The 26775-nt window shown below is 38.2% G+C and overlaps 1 protein-coding gene across 13 annotated transcripts in view; it reads left to right on the plus strand.

Moving 5' to 3' along the window:
* cacna1c (calcium channel, voltage-dependent, L type, alpha 1C subunit) overlaps window positions 1-26775 on the plus strand; it is a 191561-nt gene that overhangs the window by 89471 nt on the left and 75315 nt on the right. For all 13 annotated transcript variants that reach the window (XM_032589682.1, XM_032589683.1, XM_032589679.1 and 10 more), the window contains exons 4-5: window positions 21466-21605; window positions 25510-25649. In XM_032589682.1, the coding sequence (XP_032445573.1) occupies window positions 21466-21605; window positions 25510-25649 (280 nt within the window). The remainder of the gene's footprint in view (window positions 1-21465; window positions 21606-25509; window positions 25650-26775) is intronic.

Consider the following 26775-nt stretch of genomic DNA (forward strand, 5'->3'; position numbering starts at 1 on the left):
AGAAGATGCTTCACATTAAAATCCAAACTGCTAGACAGATGTAATATATTTTATAAAGTTATAATATCAGGCTGCAAATCCTGCTAAGCTTTCAAGAGCCCAGATGTATGTTTTCCTACCAACAGGAGGAGTGAAAAATGAAGACAGAAATGATTTTTTCTGTATGTGTGTCTGCAGGTTGTGAAGAGATATGCTGTTCAAGCTTCAGTGTGTTTTGGATTTTTTTTAACAGCACGTCAGTGTGCAGCTTCATAAATCTCAATCATTTAAAAATGCACAATGTGGGAGCAGAAGATTTACTGATCTTTAGTGTTTGTGTCATCATTGACTCACCAATGCAGTAGCACACAGCTCAGTTTTGCAGAATTGTGAGACAAAGAAAGAGAGGCTGACGGCATATAATTTAGTTACTGCATGAGAAATGTCGGGCATGTGTGTAGATTGTGTTTTGTATGGTTTGAGGTTTTTGGAACATTTTGGAGTATTCTGTATTTGTTCGCTTTTTTTCATGAGCTCTTCCCATTTTGGCCAGTTGTTGAGATACAAGTATAAAAAACATGCTAAACTTAAGGTAGATATTTCTGTTGAGGCCAGGATTTTTCAACACAACTATAAAAGAAAGAGTGGAAGAACAGAAGCTAAGATGGATGGTTAAGTAATGGAAGGATGGATTATTTAGACTGCACACTGAACCCTGGTTTTATCTGTTTTTATGCGTTATATGAATTCTCTGGGATGTTACAGACAAACCGATTTTTGAGTAATGGGAAAGTTAAATCTTTTACTTGCTGGGTGCATTTTTAAAAGACAGAATCAAATGCTCATGCCTGCTAAGAAAACCCAAACTGTACTGCTGGATCTATAAAGATGATTTAGTGCCCCTTGAGCACAGCGGTTAACCTCTGCTGCTACAGTCAAGGGCACCATTCAGGGCTGAAGCACACAAGGTACTTTCTATGAATAGGTGTGTAACGTGAGATGCTCTGGGATCTCCATTTCAAATCTGAAAAGATACCTGCCAGATTTCTGTAAACCTGAGCATCGGAAATTCTTTATGCGCAAACGTGAAATCTGCATTCTAAAATCAAGAATCAGTACAGCAAGCTTGCATATATTTCACTGTAGAGGCAGAACTGCTTGGACTTGCACATTTATCCTTCAAGTTTCTTCAGATTATCTGTACATTTTCCTTTAGTAGTGTTAAAACTGGAAAATCTGCATGTACTTGTGAGTCCCTGGCCTGTGTATTGTGTCTCTAGATTGTTGGAGGATTACATGAAGCCCCATAAATCAATCTGATGAATGCCCATTAACCTCTGTGCTCTTTGCTGTGCTTTTAGTGCATCAGCAGAACCATGAAATTCCGTTTCTAGCACTGAAGAGCTATTCTGCCCATTCTGGAAACACACAGGGAGAGAAGATCACATGACAAAACAGCACTGTTCAAGTGTTTGCATTAGAATAAAGGGAGGAAAAAAGCAGGTGCTCTTCTCTGCATCTAAGGCTTCACAAACATCCCTTTTCCTATAATTTCTGCAGCACCTGCTTATGCCATCTTCCAACTGTTTGCACAACCTCTCTTCTTTCCTAATGGTAAACATTCTTATCGGCTGCCTACCTGTCCTTTCCTTGCCTCTCCTGTCCTGACAGTCATTTTGGCTCCAGGTGGCCAGCAGAGACCTCGCCCTTTGGTGCCACTTATTCCTGCCAGCTGGAAGGAGATTGATGAAGTCGAGGTTCTATGGCGACTCCAGTGAGGCCACTTCGGGGACTGATGTGGTGGACAGGCCCCATCGAAGACCATGCAAGCAGAACTAATAGGCATGCTCTGGAGGGGAGGAAGGAGATGTTTGAGTTAATATAAGTGAATATGCTTGGTAGATGAACTGATGAGACACAGAGACATGGGAAAGTCGCAGAGGCTTTGAGCAACTACTTGTTTAGCTATAGTTAGAAAGTGGTGTTAGGTGCTGCAGCACAGTTCATGAGCTGTGACATGTCTTATGATGAAGACGTGTCATAATAAAGGACAAGAGGGGATGATGAGTTTTATTTCAAATACTAATGGTTCTGACATCTTGATCATTTGCTAATCCGTAATCTTGCTAAGTGTAGCGTTTCCTTCACATGTCGCGCCATAAGTAAAGTTCCTCCCCTTCAACTCTTTTCCTACCTAGATGTGTTTTGACTTCTCACCTCATCTTCATTTTGAGCCCCATTATATTTTCTGCTGTCTGCTGAACGTTCTGTCATTTGATTGCCGCCACAATTAGACTCAGGCAGAAGGACAGGTGTCCGTTTTTCTTTTTAAAAACTCTGTCCACAGGAACGTGCATGTATGACCTAGCCACTGTACACCTGTAAGTCACCGTGTCCAGACGAACACAGTGTGTCCTCTCCAGGGAGGCGTGTCCCCTTGTCTCGTCAACCTCATGACATCACCCTCGAGTAAATCACGAGGACACACTGTCCTACAGAGGTTCCTCCTATATAAAAGGGATGTTCATGTTGCTATGGCGACTGTAGGAAGTGTTGCATTGTTAGCAGGTGAGGATTATCATTCACTGGGTTAATGTTTTGACCTTACATCGATCATAATTTATATATTAAAGCAGGAACTTGACTAAAACAATTTTCTTTTTTTCCCCTTTTTAATTTGACCTCAATCTTCAAATAATAATAATTTTTAAAAAGTGTTTTGCTGACACTGATTTTGGTCTGCAATGTACCGTATCATATGCGCGCCGACTTTTCCCAAAACCTATTTGCAAACTAACAGCAGTTCAGCATATTGGATTGTGTCAAGCACAACATTGCAAGCAGAAGAAACAAAGCCTGATAACGACGAAGGGATGGAATGTGGGAGCTGGTCAACGTGCCAGACTCAGCGGGAGTTCAGATCACAACGCTGGGTAGATAGCTAATGAGAAGCCAAGAAACAAAAACATCCACTGGAAGACGGTGTAATTTAGGCACTTTATACACATACAGGGCACACAGTGGAGCCAATCAAAACAAGTCGATACGATATAAACTTACAAATCACTAGTGCAGGACTACACATGCAGATGCACAAACATCAAAGAGAAAGTTTGTACAGGAAGTTGAGATAAAGAGAGCCAAATATAAACAGAGAGAAACGTTCTGTAAGACTTGGTGAGAAAGAAGAAATTTCCAATAACATATAGTTAATCCCTACATTTTTTTAATACATCTGGCAGATTTAGATTAAAAAAGATTTAGTCAACCAAGAAGTTTCTTGGTTGAGCAAACTTCAACCAAGAAAGTAAGTAATGTAGCAGACATATCTACGAAAAAATAATGCTGTAGACGTTTTTGTGAGATTGAAAGATGTTTCACCTGAACCGAAGAAATCTTTTGGATGAGCGGTGAAACAAATTCAAGAAAAAAAAAGAAAGTCCTTCTGCTTAAGCACTTTGCATTGTTATGTTGTGGATGACTGAGAATCTCAGCAGCACATTTGCATAAAGCCTTTTTAAACAAGGTCTTTTTTTTCCTGAGACGATGCTTTGTCAGGGTAGCAGTACATGTTAGCGTGTATATGCATGCATGTGTCTTTCAGAAACAAATGTCCTTTCACAGATGTTCATTGTCCTTGACGTACACAACTAAATTACCCACAAGTAAATTATGGGTGCTAGCAAACTCAAAATAAACATTGTACTGTTTTTTGGTGTCATACACAGACATATGAATACAACAAAGTTGTAATTCTTTCAGTGGTTCATTGTGCTGTACATGAAAGGCACTAAAAGATACGTCCACACACAGACTTATGACACAGCAGGCACACACTTTTCCTGCGTTTGCACTTTGGCTGAATCACTAAAACCACAGGCCTGTTCTGATGCCTTTTAAAGAAAAAATCTAGTTGTCGGCACCAAACTACTCTCTTGGTCTTCACGTTCAAAGAAAAAAGAAAAAAGAAACAAGAAAAGAAAATCTTGCACAAGAATCTGACAGATCACTGCAAGTCAGAGTAGCACCTTTTTTTTTTTTGCAGAGGTCAACACCTGGTCATGGTGGTAATAAAACACTTCATAATCTAGATTGATATTTCGTCCAATTTTACGTCTGCAAAAATATCGTATTATTTTATGTGTTGATCCATCTAAATACATGTAAAGTGAAGTTATTCCGCTAAATGTGGGACTTAAATTTGCACAACATCCAAAATGGTGAGGATTACATGTGAGGTCCATTCTCATCCTTGTCTTTCATGCTGTTAATTATGGACATGGGTTTACAGGGGCCCAAACCACATGCAGCATTTTCTCCACTGAGCTTTAAGGGAAAGTGTAGGTTGGGTGTTGGTGCCTGGTGTTGCCTTTGATCTGAGAAATTCATATGCGATGCACAAACATCACAGGACAAACATATTTCCCTCTTGTTTTGCTGCGTTCTCTGGAAACTTTTGCATACAGTCAGAAAAGAGAAGCACTGGATTCATGAGATGATGGAAACTCATAACTGGGAATTACACAGTTTTGCTTTCTCAACATGGGGAATTCTACTGGCAAAACAAAACAAGCTCACTAAATACTTCTGAGTTTGAGAGCATGCGGGACCCACATGGCGAGAGGCGCAATCGCGTGCCGAGTTTAGCATGAAATCATCATCAAGCTTGATATGGAAACATCGGGATGGTGCTTGGGTGTCGGTGCAATAAAAAGACATAAGTAGCCACAGCAGGAACAGCATGAATGATCAGAGAGAGAGAAAACAGCAAGCTTGTCAGATTATATAAAATGAGTCAGCTGATACTGATCAGCTGAGACTGTCTGCAGCTTCTGTGTTCTGCATAAACTGGAGCGATGCGCTGCGGCTTTAATTGCCCTCCTCTTGCTTTTTCCCCTCCAACATCTTTGCGTGTCTTTTACAAAACAATTTTTGTACATCAGCAGAACATTTATTACTCTGAACATTTCGTCCAACCAGCTGATCTCTCGATTGGGCCAACAACTGGCCTCATGGGCCATCTGTAGTGTTTGCAACGTCGTCACATTCATTTGTACTGAATGGGAATTGGGTGAATGATGTGGAATTGTGCATTTTAAATGGACCATTTAGTGTTTAAATGAAAATAAATGTGTTGATACATAAAACTTAAGTAGCTGAGATTTCGGTTGCAGTTTCTGATCACTTTTTCAAATATTTTCTGTCTGATTTCCAAAAAATAGACATATTTTAAGTGCTTTCTCTATCTGCATCGCATCTTAGAATATTGATAGTACAATTCTTCAGCTTGTTGAACAGCTATACATAAAAAAAGTTTAGAAAACATTTACAGTACATCTTCTTCACTCCTTTGTACTTTCCCTCTACAACCGGAGTTTGATGCCTATAGTCTAATATGGACGATCATTTATAATTAGATGGAAGTTGAGTCCAATCTGAGTCCAATTCAGCAAAGCTCTGATTTGCTGATGTGTGTTAAATTGTTAAATCGTTTATTTTTGCTATAAAGATCAGAGGTGACGTCACACCATGTGGGTGAGACATGAGTCAGAGCTAAACAGCTCTGCGGTTAAACTGAGTTTCATTAATAATTTGTAAACTAAGACGGCATGATGACAGAGTTGACATTATAAACGGTTTTTAGTATGAAAAATCAGCAATTAGCACGATTAACACTGTAAGCATTATTAACAGCAGTCGAGGGCCTTTCATGTAGAGTTTGTATCGCTTTACGATGAATTAGAGATTTTGTGAGCAATTTTCATGACAGATTGAATTGACAACTTAAAGAGAAAAAAAATGGAACTAGTTAACAGCTATTTTCTAAAGTGCATCTCTGATGTTGCAGGGTGAAAGAGGCAACATGGCATTGTGAAAAATACAGAAAATACTTGATAGGTTTTAAAACGTCACTCAAACTCTGCCTACTAATGATATACTGGGCCAAATATGTGACATTCGACTGTCTTTTATGCCTACATCTAATTAGATTTATACACCCAAGATATGAAAGCTTATGCAGACAAATGAAGTAATCATGACAAACACATATCTGGTTGCAGTATCCAACAGTAATGCAGCAATTTTATGTAACCCCTAACATTCTTCAGTCCAAAACCAACAGTGAAATGATTTTTTTTTTTTTTTACAATATTCTTTATATATCTTTTTAAGATGTATAACTTTTCCAATTTACTAGGCTGCATTCACTTTCTAAGTGTTGGGAAGCTCTGAGTTGTAGATTCTGATTTGGGCCTGTTAAATGTCCGTTGTACAGTTAGAGGCTCATCAGGAACACATCTTTGCCTTAGTTTTTGTTGTTTTTTTGACCCAACATTTTATTGAATATCCATAATGGGATCTAGTGGGCATGGCATACTACTCAACTAAATGTGCATTGCATCATTGTAGCCAAGCAATCTCCATTTCAGGCTATCAGACCCTGCCATTTTGTCAAAGCTCATGGTGTCTTTGACATATTCACAAGATGTTCTTTGGCATCAGTGCCCTGACGCACCAACCATAGCAGTGTATAATTCCTTTTAAGCAAATACCTATCAGACACACACAGACATGTTTCCTCGCTGACTGTCTTTCCTCCCCCCTAGATACACCATTAGCTGCAGCGTTTTCATAGGATTTCTTTGTCTCTATCTATTTTTGGTTATTTCACAGTCTTGTTTACCCTACAGCCATCGCTCTGAGATCTCAGGACTTCCAGCTGTCATTCCCTTCCACAATGTACTGTCAATTTAATTGAATCTCCTATGTTCAAACATCAGGAATGCTTTAGATTCAATTTAACAGAGACTAGTTTCAAATGTTCTTTATTTAAATGAGTTTATTTGTGTCAATCTCTAGATTTGATTATTTTGTTTTAACATAGTTTTGAAAATAAAGCTGTGTTTATCCATAGGTAAAATATATGAGAGTGTGATTATGCTGATATAGCTTGGAAATAAATGGTAGCGCATAACAGAACTTCTGAGTTTCCTTAGTGTGGATCAGAATTATCGTAGAGGATCACAGTTTTACAAAGAGAACTGACAAGTGAAGGACAACACATTTTATCCATTTCCACCTGGATCAAAAGGGGTGTTAAATCTTTCTGTTTTCCTTCTGTCTGCCTCAGATTTTCCTGTCCTGTCATTTAAAATGCACTTAAAAGATAAGTTGGGAACCACTCCTAACTTTATATGAATCACATTATTATTATTTTTTTTAGATTTCAAGTTTCTCTTATTTGAAGCTCAGTTTGTCTTTTTATAGCTTCCGGATCGCAGTTTAAACAGTGCTACTATGGTAACAGCAGGGGAGTGGGTGTTAGCAGCTAATCCTGTTTGGGTGTCATGGTGACATTGCTAAGGCACCCAGCAGAAGAGCTACACCAGCTTCCTTTGCTTTAATCATATTTCATCAGTGAGGATTTACTAGGTTAGAGGGTAAGGTTTCTCACAAATCCAGTGTCACTTAAAGTGCTCACAGTTTAATTCCACTGTACACAGAACTCCTCAGTGTCAACAGAAGAACACAGACCTTTTATTATAAACCCTTTGCCCCCCTGCTGTATTATTCTTAAGTAGATTTTTCACCTTTGCAGATGCATACAATCACTAAAAACAGGCTTTGACTCTTGCTTGTTATTTAAATGCTCATAGTGCAGGTGTATATCAGCCATAGAAATTTATTTTCAGAAATATATATATATATATATATATATAAATATATATATATATATATATATATATAGGGGTCTCACTCCCAGAAGGAACAATAGCAGACATAGAGGACAGTTACAAGTACCTAGGTATACCACAAGCAAATGGCAACCTCGATGAGGTCACAAGGAAAGGAACCACAGCTAAATACCTCCAACGAATAAGGCAAGTCCTGAGAAGCCAGCTCAATGGCAAGAACAAAATCCGAGCAATAAACAGCTATGCCCTGCCAGTAATCAGATACCCTGCTGGAATAATTAGCTGGCCAAAGGAGGAGATAAAAGCCACTGATATTAAGACTAGAAAACTACTAACAATGCATGGAGGATTCCATCCCAAATCCAGCACCCTGAGACTGTACACGAGCCGCAAGGAAGGAGGCAGAGGACTAGTGAGTGTGAGAACCACAGTCCAGGACGAAACAACGAAGATCCATAAATACATCAGGGACAAAGCCTCAACAGACAATGTGCTCAGTGAATATCTCAGACAACAGGGAACGGAGGTTGAGGTGCCAGAGATACCATCATGGCAGGACAAGCCCCTACATGGGATGTACCACCAGCAAATAACCCAAGTGGCTGATATCAGTAAATCCTACCAATGGCTGGAAAAAGCTGGACTCAAGGACAGCACAGAGGCCCTCATCCTGGCCGCCCAGGAACAGGCCCTAAACACCAGAGCAATAGAGGCCCAGATATACCACACCAGACAAGACCCAAGGTGTAGGTTGTGCAAGGAGGCCCCTGAGACAGTCCAGCACATAACAGCAGGGTGCAAGATACTGGCAGGGAAAGCGTACATGGAACGACATAACCAAGTTACAGGCATAGTGTACAGAAACATCTGTGCAGAATATGGACTGGAAACCCCGAGATCAAAGTGGGAAACACCCCCAAAGGTGGCGGAGAACGCCAGAGCTAAGATCCTGTGGGACTTCCAGATCCAGACAGACAAAATGGTAATGGCGAACCAACCAGACATTGTCGTAGTGGATAAACAACAGAGGAAAGCCGTTGTGATAGATGTAGCAATACCAAGCGACTACAACATCAGGAAAAAGGAGCACGAGAAACTAGAGAAATACCAGGGCCTCAGGGAGGAACTGGAGAGGGCCTGGAAGGTGAAGACCACAGTGGTGCCTGTGGTCATCGGGGCCCTCGGGGCAGTCACCCCCAAACTGGACCAATGGCTACAACAGATCCCAGGAACAACATCAGACATCTCAGTCCAGAAATGTGCAATCCTTGGCACAGGCAAGATACTGCGCAGAACCCTCAAGCTCCCAGGCCTCTGGTAGAGGACCCGAGCTCAGAGGATAAGAACCACCCGCGGTGGGTGAGAAGGGAATTTTTTTTTTATTATATCTACGGTAAATATCAATATATCAAAGTTTCAGCTTTACAATCCAGAATTACTTAGTTCATTTCCCTTGTATCTGACTCCTTCAGAACTAAAAAAAAAAAGCACAACACAAATGGCTAAAGAGGGTGAAAGGAGATTAAAATAATTCATGACACATTTTATAGGCTGCAGAAGCAAATCTTTGAAGTTTAAGAAATTATTCTTTAAATCTCTCTACTGCCTTTTTATAAGGTATTGGGTCGATTACTGGACTGATATTTAAATTTTGTAGACCCATAATTTTATCTAGCTTTCCTGAAGTCAACCTTTTGTTGAGGTCTTAAAAATTATGTTTGCGCCTGTATGCAATAACATATTACTGTCATGAAGATTGCTATAATAAAGTATATTTCACAACATCATAATTAGTACAGACCTCCAATTTTGCTTTCTTGTTAGGATTACCATTAAGTAGCATGTAATTCTTGGTAAGCAAGTCCTCAACTATTAAAACGGAGCAGAGAAACACAAAATGATACAATATGAGCTGAACTACTGAAATCGAGTTTTTATGCAGTAGAAAGTGCAAAAGAACTATATCTTGTAAATGAGAAAACTTTATAGTTGGAGTCGTGTTGATTTTCTGTCAATGGATGAAGCAAGCCAGAGACATAAACCGCTTCATGAGTGCGCTGTCTTTTCTATTTGGCTGACTTCCTCTGAGATGATTGATAGGTGGGATGTTAAACTTATTCTTTCTCTTTTCTTTTTAACGATGTTGAATCTAATGCTGTTTCTAATTTTTGTGAATTATTCATCGGAATCTTCGAAGAGGTCCAGGCTTCAGCACATCTGATTTCAATGAATGCTAGATCTGGTCTAAGTGACCCAGTCATGTAAATCCTGTGTGCCCAGGACCAGGAAGGGGAACCAGATGTTTTTCTGTCCAAAACCAAAAACCATCTGTGGCCTTTGTTTCAATACTGGATCCACACATAAATGTTGATACATATAGTCTAAAGTTTTTAATCTTCAAAATTGAAAATAACAAAATTAACGAAATTAACTGTCGCAGCATCGTGTGTTACACCACACATATCAGGTGTGATAAGTGAACAAGCTACGGTGCCACAATTCCAGTATAGAACTAGCTATCAGACAAAAATGTGTAATTTAAAAAAAAAATCTTTAGCTGTCTATGGTACAAATCCTGAAAATATGTTGTGTCCCTCTGTGTTGGTTGAATATATTCATGCAGTTATCATTACACCTTCAAAACAAAGACAAATAGATTGCTGCCACAGATGGACAAACTTTCCAAATTGGAATATATGAAACTTGACCAACCCCATAAAAGGGCTGGGTTTTAATTCAATTAAGAATTTTGATTTGATTAAAACAGGATTTTAAGAAAACTTGACCACCAACTGGATGGAAATGGATATCCTGACACTTGAAAGTTGCATCGCTGAAACTAACCAACAAAAGGACCTACAATGAAGGGTTACAGAAAGTAGACAGCTGATTTAATCCATTAATAACAGTTGAATCTATAGAGGTCTGAGAAACATGAATTTGAGTTAATGAATTAAATTGTTCATAAAACACTGTGTTGCATTTTTGGGCATGGAGACGGATTGCGTGTCTCATGAAAAAACAGTCACAACTGTCAGTGTTTTCTTGTTGTATTTCTGTTTCTACATTTGCCTCGTATTGTGCTCCAGTCTCGCTCCAGTGGACACTAACCAGAGGGGGAAATGATGGAGCAATTCTTAACAGACTCACATTTACAGGCATGGCTGTTTCAGCACACCGTGGGGAGAAAGAGTGGTGTGTTTGGCTCTGATAGAAGCAATTCACTATGGACGGAGAGGGAAGCAAAGGGATACGCACAAAGAAAGAGGGAGTTTATGTTTTCTTTCATTTGTTGACTTGAAACCATATTTCCCTCTCAGAACTTGCAGGATTTATTGTTATAGAGGTGATTAATCCATTCTGAATGGGGATTTTTAGCATTTAGCGCTTCCATGTCCCTAAAGATTTACTTAAACTCAACCTAAAGATATTAGGTTTCCATCATTTTGCCATTTTTCTTCTGAAGCCCATTTTTAACTTATCAAAACAGATTTTTTCTTCCAATATATTTAGGATGGTTATGCAGATCTATTAGTCTCTACACAAATGTGGTTCTGATTAGATATCAGGCTGTTTTGTCATTGTATTCATACTTTTCTCTAAGCAGCTCATATTTGTAAGCTTCAAGTTTCAGATGGTTTGTTACTTTCAAGTGTCGGAAAGAGGAGGAGCGTCTTAAAGAGACAGAGTCCCAATTTCAAGACGTCAAAGTGCAAATTGAAATTTCTTTTAAGTTTTTATATATACATATAAAGCATCTGTATAACAACTGAAGGTGTAGTTACTTGATTGTGGTATAAAACGGCACTATGCTCCTGGAAAATACATAATGCCCCTTTTAAATAAATTCTGTATTAAATAACTTTGGGTCATTTCAGAACAAAATAAGCAAAATCTAAGACCAGTTCCAATTATTCACATAGCTCTTTATTATGCTTTGCAAAAATACCATTTGACTTTCTAATGGAGTAGATATAGCTTATTACTTTCTGCAAAAATTTACAACTGTTTTTTCTATGTTTTACATGACTGTTAAGAAAAAGCTGAAAACTTTTAATGTTTATGTCTTAAAATTAACCCAAGCATAAGGTTTTGTATTCATAACCCTCAGAAGTTGTGTGTTTTATACAGACTTGATGGCATTTATTAGATCTCAGGATGTTAAAAATATTAATTAAACATATCTGATGTCCACTTGTGAGTCTACTAATCTTTTTTTCTTAAAGAATTTACTACTATGTCTTTAAATATAGTATTATAGTGTCCCGTTTCAGCATAATACCATATGTAGTATTTTGTCAATCTTCGCCACCATTCAGTCTGTCTTAGCCACAACTGCAAGACTGATTAAAGAAAGATGCTAGATGACTCATATGCGCACACGCACACACACACACACACACACACGCACTCACATGCCATTAGTCATGTACTGAGTAAAAGTATAGTAATCTATCCATTCTGACAGTTTGAGAATCAGCAACACTGATCTCTATGTAAAACACTGATCTGTGTGTTCGTTTGTCATTTCACTTTGTCTTCATCTTTTACTTTGCTTGCGACTCACCTGCATGTTCAAAAGAGTGTCTGTATGAGAGGACAAAGACGAATTCCTAATTTGGGACTGTGGTGGCGTGCATGTCCGTGTTTCCTGCATCTGTCTCCCTGCGTGGTGAGGCAGCAAAGTCGTGATAAGTCAGACGCAGCAGAATGCAGAGCTGGAGAGGTAGTTTGTTACAACTGAAAAGACAAAAGGGAAAATGTTAGCAGGGACAGATGAATGAGGAAAATGAGAGGAGGAAAGATCTATTGCTCTTTATCTTTTCTTTGATCAGTCTTTCTTATTTTTTTTTACAGTACCTCGTATCTTCTGCTTTCTTGCCATCCTTTTTTTTTCAAAGGTACACGTTATCTTGCTTCAAAGAAATGCAAACATCCACAGACATGCATATTTGCACATGCATATACACACACACACACGCACCATCTGATTATGTGCGATGATTTATAAGCCTATGTACTTTTTCTTCCCAGATTATTTTATTTTCCTGTACTTCAGGTGTCTCTTGCTCTCCGGAGGTAAAACTTTTTCAAACTTTTCATTCCTCAAAAATGTGAAAACCTCCTTTTCCAATTTCCCAATTATGTAGTTATGTTGATTTGGTGTTCGGGATTTTCCTCACACATAGAAAAGCTATATTTGAATTAAGATTAGATTATACAAAAACGGACTGCATCCACTAAATAGGAACATTTTGAAGGGAATTGATTTGCACCAAATTTTATCTAGGAGTATCAGAGTAAAACACAATGTTCACTTTTTTTATTATCTTTTTTTTTCATTGTGCATCATGTTGTGCATGTGCATATTTCTAGATGACTAGAAATATGCACATGCTAAAGAGAAAAAAATCTTTGTGATGGAAAAAATAATCTTGCTTTAACTGCTTGATTAAATATAGTCATGGGTTATTTTTTATTTATTTATTTATTGTTTTGTTTGACTATACATTTGTCTGTTTGCTCTATCCAGAATGCACTTACAGGCTGATATTGCCTTAATTATGTTGTATATGTGCAGATACACTGTACTGTGTGGCATAGATATGGTAGAGGTTCTGATTGACCCCTTAAAATACTGAAAAACACACAAAAAATCTTTTCTTGTTTATGGTTAATCCATTTATTTATTTCAAATGAAGACAATATATATATAGAGATTTTTATTTACTGAATTCAAGAACAGAACTATTTAGAAAGACTGCTGACAATATATCCGGAGTTCCAATTCGGGAGACTACAAGAATATAGCCTAGCTTCAATAAACTTTTTTATCTGTCCTTAACAAAAGGTTTTTCTTCTTCAGTGTCTATGAAAAGCTGATGGCTCCATGTCCTCAGTGAAGGGCAAAGTGTTAAAATGGAGAAATTAGATTTCTTCTTTATGGCTGTTAGATTTGATAAACTCTGAAGAGGATTGCTAAGTGCTCAGAAATTCACAGATGATTTGCTACAGCGGTTCTTTTGAGTGAACTACTTCCTCAGATATATAGAGAATACATTTTATAAAGTTTAGTGTTAAATTCAAATATTTCAAACTTAGTAGAATATTTAAAAAATAAATAAAATACAGCTGTAAGTGTTTTTTTTTTTCTATCACATTGTGCATATTTTGAAAACAGAGGAAGTTTTCAAACTAGCGGATTGATGTGACGGCGTAAACTGGCTGTCCAGGACTGACTGAAACTGCTACTCTGTTAACATTCATTCGAACGCATGTTGGAAGGCATCAACGTATTGTACACCTAAAGCTTTTTGTAATAAGTTTAGGTTCTTTTGTCGTTTTTGAAATTGTGAACATCAGACCACATTCAGTGCAGCTCTTAGCCCTGAAAACATTGACCTGCTCTATTACAGCTCCTTGGTTTTGATACAATCAAAAATGTTTGTGAACCAAACTTCAAGACTTGCATGCCATGACTTTGAACTCAATGTTAGACTTTCATGCCTTTACTTGGCACTTGACTTGAGAGTCGGTCCCACCTCTGCTATGTACTAAGCTATACTAGCCTTTGGAGACTGAAATTGGACACCATCAACCAACTGTAGCACCAGAGCAATATTGACATGGTTTTAGATCAAAGCACCATTTATTATAATGGCCAACCAAAGCAAGACCTAAATGCAGTTGCAAATCTATGGCAAAACTGAACTTGAGAACATTTCAAACAATATGTGCAAATCAGACAGACATACCCCAAGAGACTTGCAGATATAATTGCGGCCGTGGTACCTGTAGGTGTAGGTATAGATTTAATGGCAACTCTCAAATGGGATTCGTGGTTTTCTTTACCTTGAACTTTTCATTACAGTTGTGACAAAGTGTGTAGCAGAAGGTCGCTTTATTAAAATATGCCCATTTAGTACAATCAACAGGTGGCATGTGATTCTATGATTGGGGAAACTGAACAGGCGCAAATGTATAATTTCAAAACAGTATAGGAACTGTGTTGTTAACACATACAGCAGACACACAGTAGGAACTCTAGATGCTGACAGAACAGTAGTAATTAGGACTATGTGCTGTAGATATTCTTGGTACAGTACTGATCAGTGTCATCTGTCTTTGTGTGGGAAAAAAAAAAATCTGCTGCTGCCGTAGCCCAGTTGCTATGGAAACCTGTCGGCACCCATCCTGGTCTCTATGGTAACTTCATGTTGGCACCCACAGAGATTGAGAGAAAGAAAGATGAGAAAAAGAAGGACAGTAGGTGACAAAAAAAGTGAGGGAGTGGGTCAAACAGTGGAGTTGATGGGAAAATGAGGAGGAGATAAGGACTTAATAGCAAGACATGAAAAAAAAGTGTAAAGATTGATAAACTTTAACGACACTCCAGATTTGTTTATAACCAGCAAATCTGAGTGTGTCGTCACTTTTTTTTTTAAAACTTGAATTTTTGTTACGTTACAGCCTCACATGAGTTGGAGGACTTGGCTGGAGATGAACACAGAGACCCACAGGGCAGACAACCATGCACACACACACCACCACACCTGAGGGCAATTTACAGTAATCAGTTAACCGAACATCAGGTGTGGAGGCTGTGATCCTCAGCACATATCCTGGGTTCGATTCTGTATCTCTGGCTATTTGCTGCAGGTTTTCTCTTTCACTCTCCAACTGTCCCATCTGGAATTTACACAAGCGCTAATCAAATGTCGCAGCAATGACCCACTGGTTTGTTTATTGGTTAATCAATGGGGGAATCTTTGTTGAGACAACTGGATGAATGTGGTTCTACTAGTGCACAAAGTTTTGAGTAGAAAGTATTTAGTTTTATGCTACTGTCTGCATTAATCATTCATCTATAGTTGCTGAATTTGTGTATAGGTTTCACTTGATAACATCCCAACCTAGTTTTTGATTCACTTAGAAATTAAATAATGTAATAGAAGTGACAGGATTTAACATTTCACTAAATGTGTAATACAGAGGCAGCAAGTGGATAATGATGAGTAAAAGTATAATGAGGTTCAAAAACAACTTTACAGCTGGGAGCACAACACAGGAAGCCAGGGAAAACACTGAGTGGACTATATGGCAGTGGAGAAATAATGGGGGGAAACCAGTGAGGAGTAATCAGAGGAGAGGTGTATAAATAATTAGAGAGGGAATGCTGGAACGATAGACCAGAGCCGATTACCTTAACCCTATCCTGAGCAGAAGACAGACTGAGAACAGAGAGAGAGAGACAGAATACGGCACAAGAGGTTGAGGAAGAATAACTAAACAGGGGAACTAAAAATCAAATGTAAAAACAGAAAAACTAAGCACAACATATAATAACTTAACTACAATAACTAAGAGCAGACCGAAGTAAAGTAGAACAGAAACAAGGTTGATCTGATCAAAATAAAAACTAAAGAGAACAGATAAATGAACTATAAACCCAGAAAACCCCAAACCAACCCAGGATCCTGACTAAATGCATTTTATCTCATGTTTAAACCCACATAATAAGCATGTTTAGGTACGCCAACATACATAGAAAGACGAGAATCAGTATGACAGCAGCTTATAGTGTGATAAAGCATTGCAGATGGTGAAAACCTAAAATTAAATTTAGCCCAAGGAAAATTTTTTTCTATAAGGCTATGGCATTTCCTGTACTCCTTTTGATGCATTCCAGGGCATCAAAACATATTCACATTAATCAAAAATGAGATGAAAGTCTATTTTTATTTTAAAATATCTGTGTTGCATGGTGACATCTCATTCCAACACAGTACGTGTGTGAGAGAGAGTCACCAGTAGCTGTTTCAAATCCACTGCTGCTCTGTGCAGCACACAAATAGAGACCCTCTTCAGAATGACAATGGTTGAGAAAATTAAATGTTCACCAGTTGGCTGAGACAACAAAAGGGCGAACGCTCACAGTGCTCAGTGTAACAAGAGCAGAAAGTCTTTGATATACCAGGGTGGAAACCGAAAGCCAAGCCTGCTCACAAAAGTGCATCAGGTGTATTTTGCATCCAAGTTTAGAATACACTTTTGGAGATAAAGTGATACATTGATTGTTTGTTTTGTTTTTTTCCTTTCTAAAATGAATTAAATCGAGTTGTGACAAGCAGTGCTGTATGTCTGCCTTCACAAGGTGCTGAATTCTCCCATAGGTATGCCGAAAGATAAGAACCTAAGACTCAGTTTGTCATAGGTGAGTAAGCCAGTACTCCTGTTGATAAACCTGTACTATCTCTCTGTGTTCTTTTGAAAAATAGTTCTTTGACATCAAATCAATTAACAGGGAGCCACGGAGGCTCTTCATAGATATTCTCAGCTGGAAATGCAAGATAAGAACCAGCCAACATCGTTAAAACCCGCCATAATTTTCTCTCCACAATTGTTAAAAAGTGAAACATAAAACTTCTGAGAAACAATATCCCCTTCTTCCCCAAGAAAGTATGATTTAAATCATTTGTTAATTAGACACGTCTAATTGTTTGTGTTTTTAAAATAAAAAAAAAAGTGGTCTTAGCAATGAAAGCATTAAAACTATACACACATAAAGTTCAAATTCATTTCTTTGCTCTGTTCAATTATTAAGCTAAAGGTTTGAGCTGAGATGATGAAATGCAGTTCAGACTGCAAACTCAAACACTAAATGTTTTTCTTCCACTTATGATTGCCAGAAGTAGTTCTGTTTGCTGAATGCTGGAATGCAATTCTTAAAAATGTTTCTATATTTTATTGTGAATTAGAAGTTTGCATGTTTCCTTACTAATTGGTCAAATTGTTTTAAATTGCATGACCTGGATCAAACATCGAGATTCTAACAACTAATTGCTTAAGTTTTAATCTCCTGAGAGAATTAACCAACACACCTTTGTCAGATCTGCCAATATCAAAATCAAACCAATTTGTTGACGTACAACATTGTTTTTGTGGCTCTTTTAAAACTTTTTTAAAACCCTAATCAAATTTGACTGTATTTTCAGGCTTATTGTGCTTTTGTAACCCTGCCTCCCATTGATGACAAGTGGTGTTTTAACATCATGAGGTTGTTGCATCGCTGCTAATCACACAGTATTTACGCACTGTCAGATATTAGCTGGTAACTTTGCGGTTTGGACGTGTTGAATGGATAAGTTCTGAAATAAAAATGCTATCTTTGAAGTAGCCCCCGCTGCTTTGTGTTCATATGTGTGTGAGTGGCCAGTGGTCAAAGTGCCTGACAATCACACACAGCAACATGCTATGATGGGTGTGTGGGATCTTTCAAAAGCAGCTTAATGGCTAATCCTGTCTTCCAGCACACACACAAACACAGAAGGTCGTTTCAAATGAAAACATAGCCCTCTCTATGGTAGAATGTCAATACTATAATCTGATTGGTCTAGTTGATGGATAGGTGGTTTGGTTGACCTATCACAGTTAACTCAATTATTGCTCCCACATACTCACCTTTCGGTTGTTCTGTCTGCCTTCTTCTTCCTCTCTGTCTCTTTTAGTCGTCCTCTATTCCTTGCACCTGATTCCCTCTCCCTCTTTCAGTCTCTCATCTTTTATCTCTCATTCCATCCCTGTCACTAACCAAATTAGTAGTGCCCCTTATGGATTTTTCCCTTTATGGGTCTGTATGAGTGGAATGAAAGGAGGAAGGGAAGTGTGTGTTTGTGTGTGGCAGACTAAGCTGCTCCTACCAGATGTTTTTCTTTGTTTTATTCTTCTGAGCGCCACGCTGTCTGCCTGTCACCAGCAGATACACAGACTGGGTGTGTAGGCGTGTGTCCGTGTGTGTTTAAGAAAGATGGAGTGTTACGGAGAGCCTTTGTGAGAGGGTTGGATGTGTGAGTGTGTGGATTTGAGAAATTAATTACTTCCACATCAGCACCGTGTGTGGTGAAGGGTCAGCAGAACAAATGATGGATATTAAAAAAATAATAATTAATCACGACAGATTTTGAAGCTGATACGAGAATATCACAAATAAAGATAAAGAAGCCCAGAGATTAAAATAAAAAACTTTAAATTGGCAGTGAGAATAAAATCATCAGTGCATGATTGTTTTCGATTTCTATAAAGTGCAAAAGAATTGGGTAGAAACCTATATTTCTGTCCTACATTTTTTATTATTCTTTATTTAATCAGGTAAACCCCGTTGAGATCTAGATCTCATTTTCAAGAGGGACCTGGGCAAAAAATTTGCAATACATAGCAACCTGGTTACAAGATAAAAAAAAAAAAAAAGAACTTACTGTTCATTATATTGTCCAAATTACTCAAATATCAGGAAATATATTTAGATTCCAGATAATTGAGGAAATACAGAAATAAGGGCAGGAAATGTGAACCGGAGCATTCTTTCAACATTAATTCGTTCACTTTTGGTGAGTTGTTTTCATAATCTCATTTTGTAGTGAACGCAGGGCCACTTCTTGATTCAGACCTGGCACTGGTGTGATGGCGTCATTCTCCATGCTCCGACACATTTGTTTGCTTTCTCTGGAACTGCTTTAGATTCAGATCAGCCCTAACGACCAATCTCAGGGTAACTTGTGTAAACAAATGTCAACGTTAACTGTACATCGAGGCTGCTGATTTATTTGTTGACATTGAACGGTGATGCTAGAGTAATTGTCATCATAATTAATTCAGCAACAAGGCAGATTTTATTTGTCCATTACTTAGAAGGAGTTTTTTCCCACTTGGGAGAATAACCTCTCAAAATGTGTACAGTAGATTAGTGTAGTTTTCCCATGGACAGATGGATGGATGGATGGATGGATGGATGTATCTTACATCCATCCATTTTACACCATAGGACTGGAAATGAGTAGATAAGTCTGAGAAGGTATTTGTTGAAGTTGACTAACCTTGCCTGACATTCAACATCTTTGTTTAATCTACATTTGGACACAACATATATATTAAAAAATTGCATATAAATAAAGACATGGACTGACAAACTTAAACAGCAATAAAAACACTTTCTTGGATGTTCACTGTCTGGAGGGAATGTGCCAATTTTATTTACCTGCTCTAATAATTTACTTTGTAAGATACACAAACCGACCCACAGAGTAACATATTTTTTCTCTATAAAATGATATGCTAAAATATTTGCTAATTGTGCGTCTTTTATAAATTAGAAGATAAATCAACATCATAGCATTCTTTGCTTGTTTCTCTTATTATTATACAAGCGATCTTCAGCGTAGTAGTACAGCTACCTACCAGAGGAACTTAGAAAGGCAGCCATGTTAAATTCTCATGAGCACAAATTATTATAAATAATTTGTTTTCTCACCCTGTGCACCTTGAGCAGATAATTCCTTAAGATAAAAGATTAAAATGTATTTTTAACTGGTGTTGCAGAGAATGAAACTTTAATAAGGTTCAATTTAATGGTTCATGATGTATTTTTTTTTTCCACAATTGCTTCAAGAGTTGGATTTATTGGGAGAATGAAATGTTGTAAAATAAAATTAGAACAAAATCACCTGTATAAAAACATTTATGCATGTTTACTGTTCAAACATTCAATTTTGAACACAAAAAACTTCCCACACAGCAGAAAGACGCAATTAGGATTTTGGCTACTATTAATCTCATTTCATGCATTTGTGGTGAAAAGAAAATCAATAATTTATTAGGTTTGTACTGCTGAAATTGCTTGTACACCGTACCTAAGCTGTATATTCGTATAACTGCTTTGATACAACACCTAAATTTCAGCTGCTTTGATTTCTATTTCTGTTTTTCCCAACTTGGACCTCGTGGAAAGCTATTATTGCATATTTAGACACGTAGAGAGGCTGTGTCCCTTCAGGTTCAGGTCTGGCTGATTTTTCCCAAGGGAACAGGCTTGCGCCTTGAGGGACCTGGCTGGCCCTCTGTTCCAAACCTCTGGCCCTGTGTGCATGTGTGTCCATGGGAAAAGAGTGGGATCGACAGAGAGATCAGGGGCTGAGACGAATGAGTGGATTGACAGATGTAGCTAAATATGTCTGATTAACTGACATAGCTGAATATAGAACATTCATGTTTTGCACGTCTTGATTGAGCTCAAAACTAGCAGCTATAAAAGAGATCTGACAGATAATTAGGTGGATGATGAATTGTTTACAACTTATCCAAAGTCCTATGATCCTGCGCTCAGAAAGCCAAATCGGGACATTTCTCAGGACCTCAGGCAGGAGGTCGTCACTGTGACAACAATCTCCGAGGAACGCTGTGGTAGAAACAGAGCTTCTGAATGTCTGCGCGTATGTGTATGTGTGTGTGTGTGTGGGGGTGTGTGTGTGTGTGTGTTCATTTGTGCATCAAACAGTGGCCATGAGGGACCGGAAGATGGCTGCTCCGATTAAACAATCAAAACGTTTTGATTGTGTACATGACCAAAAGTTACACAAATACATGCTAACACAAAAAAATAATGAAGCACACACACACACACACCCACACACACACACACTGTAGACAAAGTAGAGGCTTGATACGCAGCAAGTGAACATCTTGTGCAGGCTGTTAAACTCAGAGAGGCAGATAAAGGGGTCAGCACTTCTGGTTCTCCCAAGTTTTGAAAAATCTCTTGGAAATAAAAAAATTTTATGACTGCAAACGATCATGCGTATAACAGGACAGTTAGGGTACTTAATTCAGGGAACTTTTTAAATTTAAAAGTTATACTTTTAACACACTTACTGTTCTCTCATGTTGTAACATCTGTCTCCTGCAATGTTGCTGCTCTGATAAATGAGTGGACCTCGTCTTTTCTGTGTGTCCACAGGAGCGCGTGGAGTACCTGTTCCTTATCATTTTTACTGTGGAGGCGTTCCTCAAGGTAATAGCTTACGGCCTGCTCTTCCACCCCAACGCCTACCTGAGGAACGGCTGGAATCTGCTCGACTTCATCATTGTAGTAGTAGGGTAAGTGAAGACAAATGGTGCAAGAAATGAAGGTTTAAAATGTGTTAGAAATGTTCTGGGTTACTCTAATCTGCAAACGTCAGTATGAATCCAGCTGTTCTGTGAAGGCCTCAGTATCATGAATTTTATCTTTGCACAAGAAACAAAAACGTAAGGAAAGTATGAAAAATGGAAAGGGTATAAATACGTTTACAACTCAAAAAGTATTTCATAATATAATATTAGAGGTGGCTTTTTGTTTGGTAAAGCAAGCTTCGTTTTGTTCATTGCGAATGCAGATGAAAGTAAACTTGGGCCTGGAAAGTACTGGTGCAGCCTAAACTGATTAGCTCGTGAGTTGCTGAGAGCAAAGCCCGGCTCTGTTTTTTTCTTTTATCTGAAACTCAGCAACACAGCCTATCTGCTAAACCCTCTTCGCTTTTTTCTTTTGTGTGTGTGTGTCTGTGTGTGTCTGTGTGTGACTTCACGCCAGCTGAGCCGTGTGTACAGTGTAGTCTCTGCCTTACTGCCAGTGGACCTGACAGATACATTAAAGCCATAAAAATGGTCTAATTGAGCGTATGTGTGTGAGCGTGTGTGTGCTTCCAAGAGGGAGAGAGAAAGAGAGAGGTGGTGAGGAAGCGGCCTGCGGCCTTAGGGGAGGCTTCACCGGCACAGATACAAACACTCTAAACCAGTCTTCTTCATTGCCAGTCAAGTGCTCACTCACATTAGACATCACTAACTAAACGCATTTGGCTCTAGCTCATAAAAACACACACATACCAACAACATGGTACCATTGCCCCCGGCATAAACACAACCTTTCCCAGTCCAGCTATCTACTCTCCTCGTCTGCCCCTCTCTGTTCTGTCTCCTTTTGCTATACTTAGGATTTTACTGTGATGCAGCATCTTTTTGTTTTTTTGTTTGGCAGTCACATGTTAAGTGATTCAGTAAGTAGTGTTTTTCTTGCAACAGTGAAACATGGAGTTCAGAGGTTCACAATTTGACTTATTCAGGGACACTTTAGGAGATATTTTTGCTGTTTTGGTTTAAACCATGTGAAATAACATCTCACTGAAGTTATTTCAGCCAAATATTATCTAATAGGTGAGAGGGTGTTCTAACCCCCCCCCCACCCAAGTATAAAACAGTTACACAGTTTTGTATTTATTTTTTGGTTAATGCAAGAAACCAAATTGTTTATCTGTAATTTAATCACTTTCTTTTCCAGGAATTAATTTAAAAAAAGGTTTAATGAACATGTGAAAAAACTTTTTTATTAATAATTCAATATTTAATGGGGTGTCCTAATAATTTATTTTGTGACTGAGTGTGTTAAATGTTCCTAGGATGTTCTAAAAGGAAAACAACTTCAACTGAAACGTTGCGAAACAGAAACAAACACGCTTACAGTAGAAATATTCAGCTGTGACAGGACCGTCTCTCTTTATGTGCATGGCTGAGCGCTCATCTTCATGCATGTGAGTGTTAAACTGCAAGTGTGTGTGCGCGCGCGCGTGTGTGTATAGATGAGAAGTGACAAGAGTTCACTCCCTCTGGAATACTCACCATATGGGTGAAAGAGCTTGTACCTGGTGCTGATCAGCCTCGGGACTCATGCGCCAGCTAACACACCCCAACACACCCCCGCATTCACGCACACACAGTTGCTACAGGCCACACTGTTGCTGACACATACCTAAAAGGCTATTAATGAAGGTTCAGTGCATGTGTGTGTAAATGAACAAGTAGTCCACTGGCTTTTTCTTCAGGACATATTTTTCTTCTCTCCTTTTTGTTTTTTGACTAAACTTAACTTAAATAAGCTGAACTGTCAAAACAAAAGCAATGACTATAACACTACTGAAGCAGGTGCAAAGCTCTTTTTTGCTGGGGAAAATCTGCATTATACTATGATTAAAGAGTTTGGCACCATTCTCAATTTATTTAGTATTGAAAAGTTAATGACGGCAACACCTCACAAGCTGCTGTTTCTCTATGAATGGAAACAGCTGATCGAGTGTTTGGTTGTGGATGTATACAGACCCTTACGTGCTCCTACACAAACGTTCTAATTAATAATAAATGAAATGCTGGTGTTGCTAACTCGTTAATCCTCGACGTGCTCGTCGGACTGAATGAAAAAGGCGTGCTTCCCACCTAGACACAGAGTTAATCAAATGGAGAGGCTGAGAGAGAGAGAGGCAGAGAGGGCGACATGTTTTGAGAGGCCCTTTCAAGTGGCCATTTCATCTCTGCTAATTGATAATTCTCCATGACTAACACACCACTGACTGGCCTTTGAGCTTAGCTAGCTAGTATTTTCTAGAGAGTCTCAGCAGCAGAATCATGGAGGGAAAAAAAGGAGGGGGGAAGACTGTTACACTCAGCTGGATGTACATTAATTCAAGCGTGTCAGCCACTTGGCCCAAAGAGACATCTCTAAACAACAATAACAGCAACAGGGATAATGGCTAACTGAAGGCAACGGCACATGAAGGGCAACAGCTTTCGTTTAAAAATGTGATAGGCGGTTTTTTTTGGGGGGGGGGGTTTGTCAAAGTTGCAATTAATGCACTGATGTGTGGAGACCTAAGAGCAATAACTGTTGATCCTGTTTTATTTGTAGGCATGAGTATTAATTTTTAAACCTTCACTTTGCTCTTGTTAAAATAAGGTTTGTCAAAAGGACAGCAGTTATGTTTCTAAAGTACTGCCCTGCAAACAATGGTTATTATTATCTCACGTTTGCTTCTGGCATTTCGGTTAAAATCTTGTCGCTCATCATGTGGGCTAAAATGTTTTCACAGTGATTTGATAAAGTTTCACAAATATGCACCTCATTTTGATCTACATTCCTACCTTGACTTTGACTCCATGAAGGAAGTACAGTTTGGATTACCTGCATCCCAGTCAGCTGTTTAGATTGGCGTCCTAAAATAAGGAGAAAATCTACAGTGAAAATGCAATACTGTGCATTATTATGTTGCTTTTTCCTGTAATAAATAAAATAATAATTCTTAAAACAGTTTTTTTTTGTACTTTCTCATGTTTGATACTAAAAAATTATTTGGATGATCATAAAACATTTAAATGTGACAGTAGCAAAAATTTAGTAAATTTGTTTTGGGGAAACTTTCAGAGCACAGAGGCAACAGAAACTACCAATGGATTTATGGTAGTGAATTGACAAGATCCTGATATTTAAATTAGATACTTTGGGAATATTTTAGAAAAAACTCTCAAGTTTTAAGCAAATTTTATTTATATAGCACCTTTCAAAGATGAATGTATTTTCGGACATGTTTGTTAGTTTACACAACACACACATCCAAGCAAATCCTGAAGACGTGTCTATTATTATTATTATTATTATTTTAGCTGATTATTAAATAATTTATGCCAGAAGTGTCACATTTTCCTATCTTTGGAAGACAGAGAGAGAACAGATTTAGAATTTTCTATTGTTGTCAAGAAACACCAACTAATTGAGCAGGTTGTATTTCCTCTGTTGCGATCTCTCCAAATTTCTTTCAACAGGGGAGGTTTTAATACAGCTGCAGGGCGTTGGAGGATAAAAAGTTTAATTTCACACCCTGGAGTGTGGCATGGTGGGTAAGACACCATGGCACACTGCCCCCTCATCTGCTCATCAGTGTATGAGTAAGAAAACAGAAAATACAGCAGTGTATTGGGAGGGTAAAGAAGTCTACGTAGATACGAGTGTACCAATTGTCAATTTTTCTTTCTATATAAGTAAACATGCTTGTTTTTAAACAAGCAGTGTTAAATAAAATGGTAAACAATGCCTTAACTATAAGAAATGTGGATCTTTTTCAACAATTTCTTTCACTATCATCTTCTGGTGTCTTGTAGTTGTATTTAATGTATTTACTGTAGTTTCTGCTCTGTCCCACAGGTTATTCAGTGCGATTTTGGAGCAGGCCACAAAGGGAGATGGAGCCACTCCGATTGGAGGGAAGGCGGCAGGCTTCGATGTCAAGGCTCTGCGGGCATTCAGAGTACTAAGACCGCTCAGACTGGTCTCTGGAGTACCCAGTAAGTACTGAACGTTGTGGTCAGGGGATCCGATGTGAAGGGTTATTGGGTGTGTTGGCGGGGGAAATGAACCTCACATTGGAGCTGATACTGTGAGTTTGTCCCATCTGAAAAATATAGACATTCTGGGCAACAGATGACTTGTCTATCAATCTATCTACTGAAGTAGAGAAATCGATGATTTAAAAGGTTATGTGACACAAAAGGAACTGTGAGCAAAAAGGATACAAGGGTACACTTTTCTGTGTTTGTGAGCAACTAGACCCTGTGTTATCTGATGTAAAAAGTTTGCACTGTTCAACAGATTTAGATCAAATCCTTTCTACCCATTCAGTGTCATCACAACTCAATAATTCATGTCGCTGATACGCAGACTGCTTTGCTAACATGCTCTCAACTATATCACTTATAAAATAATTAATGTCTACAACAAAAAAAAGAGCTAAGAGCTTGTTCAGAGAACTTAGGAATAAAGTGGATAATTTTAATAAAAGTTTTATATCTTTGATAAACCGTATTGTGTTCTGTGAATAAAGCAACAAGTTCCAGAACCTATTAAAATGTTCTGGATCACTGATGGCAGTTTTGCAGTTCAACAAAATTGTAGGCGACGGCATGATAATATTCACTGCAACACAAATAAACTGCTGGACTTGAATGAGACAATATAAGTAGCTTGTTTCAATGGATACACAGAACTTGTATATTAAGATTGCTTTCACATTGTCTAGATGTAATTGTATTTTGCTAACGGCAAGTTGCTTATTAGAGAGGTATACAAAAAATGCAGTAAGCGTATGGCGAATTCATAACAACAATGAATGAAGGAAACTGTATACTTGTTACACTGACCCTTGTTAATCAACAACATTCCACATTCACTCATCATAGACAATAGCTTCATATAATTCTGGTTTTGTAATCAAGAAAGGAATTTTTTTTTACTGAACGTGACAAAGTGGTTCAGTTTGTATTCTTATTCTTATTTCTGATTCATTTACTTTCTGCAGCTGGTCATAATGCTTAAATTTCAAACATTAGTTTGTAACTTTGCTTCACTTACTATCCCGGGTTTGTTTGTGTTAGGATTATGTTGCAGTTTCCATCTATTTATACGTTTAGGTTA

The sequence above is a fragment of the Xiphophorus hellerii genome, chromosome 17 (assembly GCF_003331165.1).
Source record: "Xiphophorus hellerii strain 12219 chromosome 17, Xiphophorus_hellerii-4.1, whole genome shotgun sequence".
Taxonomy (NCBI): Eukaryota; Metazoa; Chordata; class Actinopteri; order Cyprinodontiformes; family Poeciliidae; genus Xiphophorus; species Xiphophorus hellerii.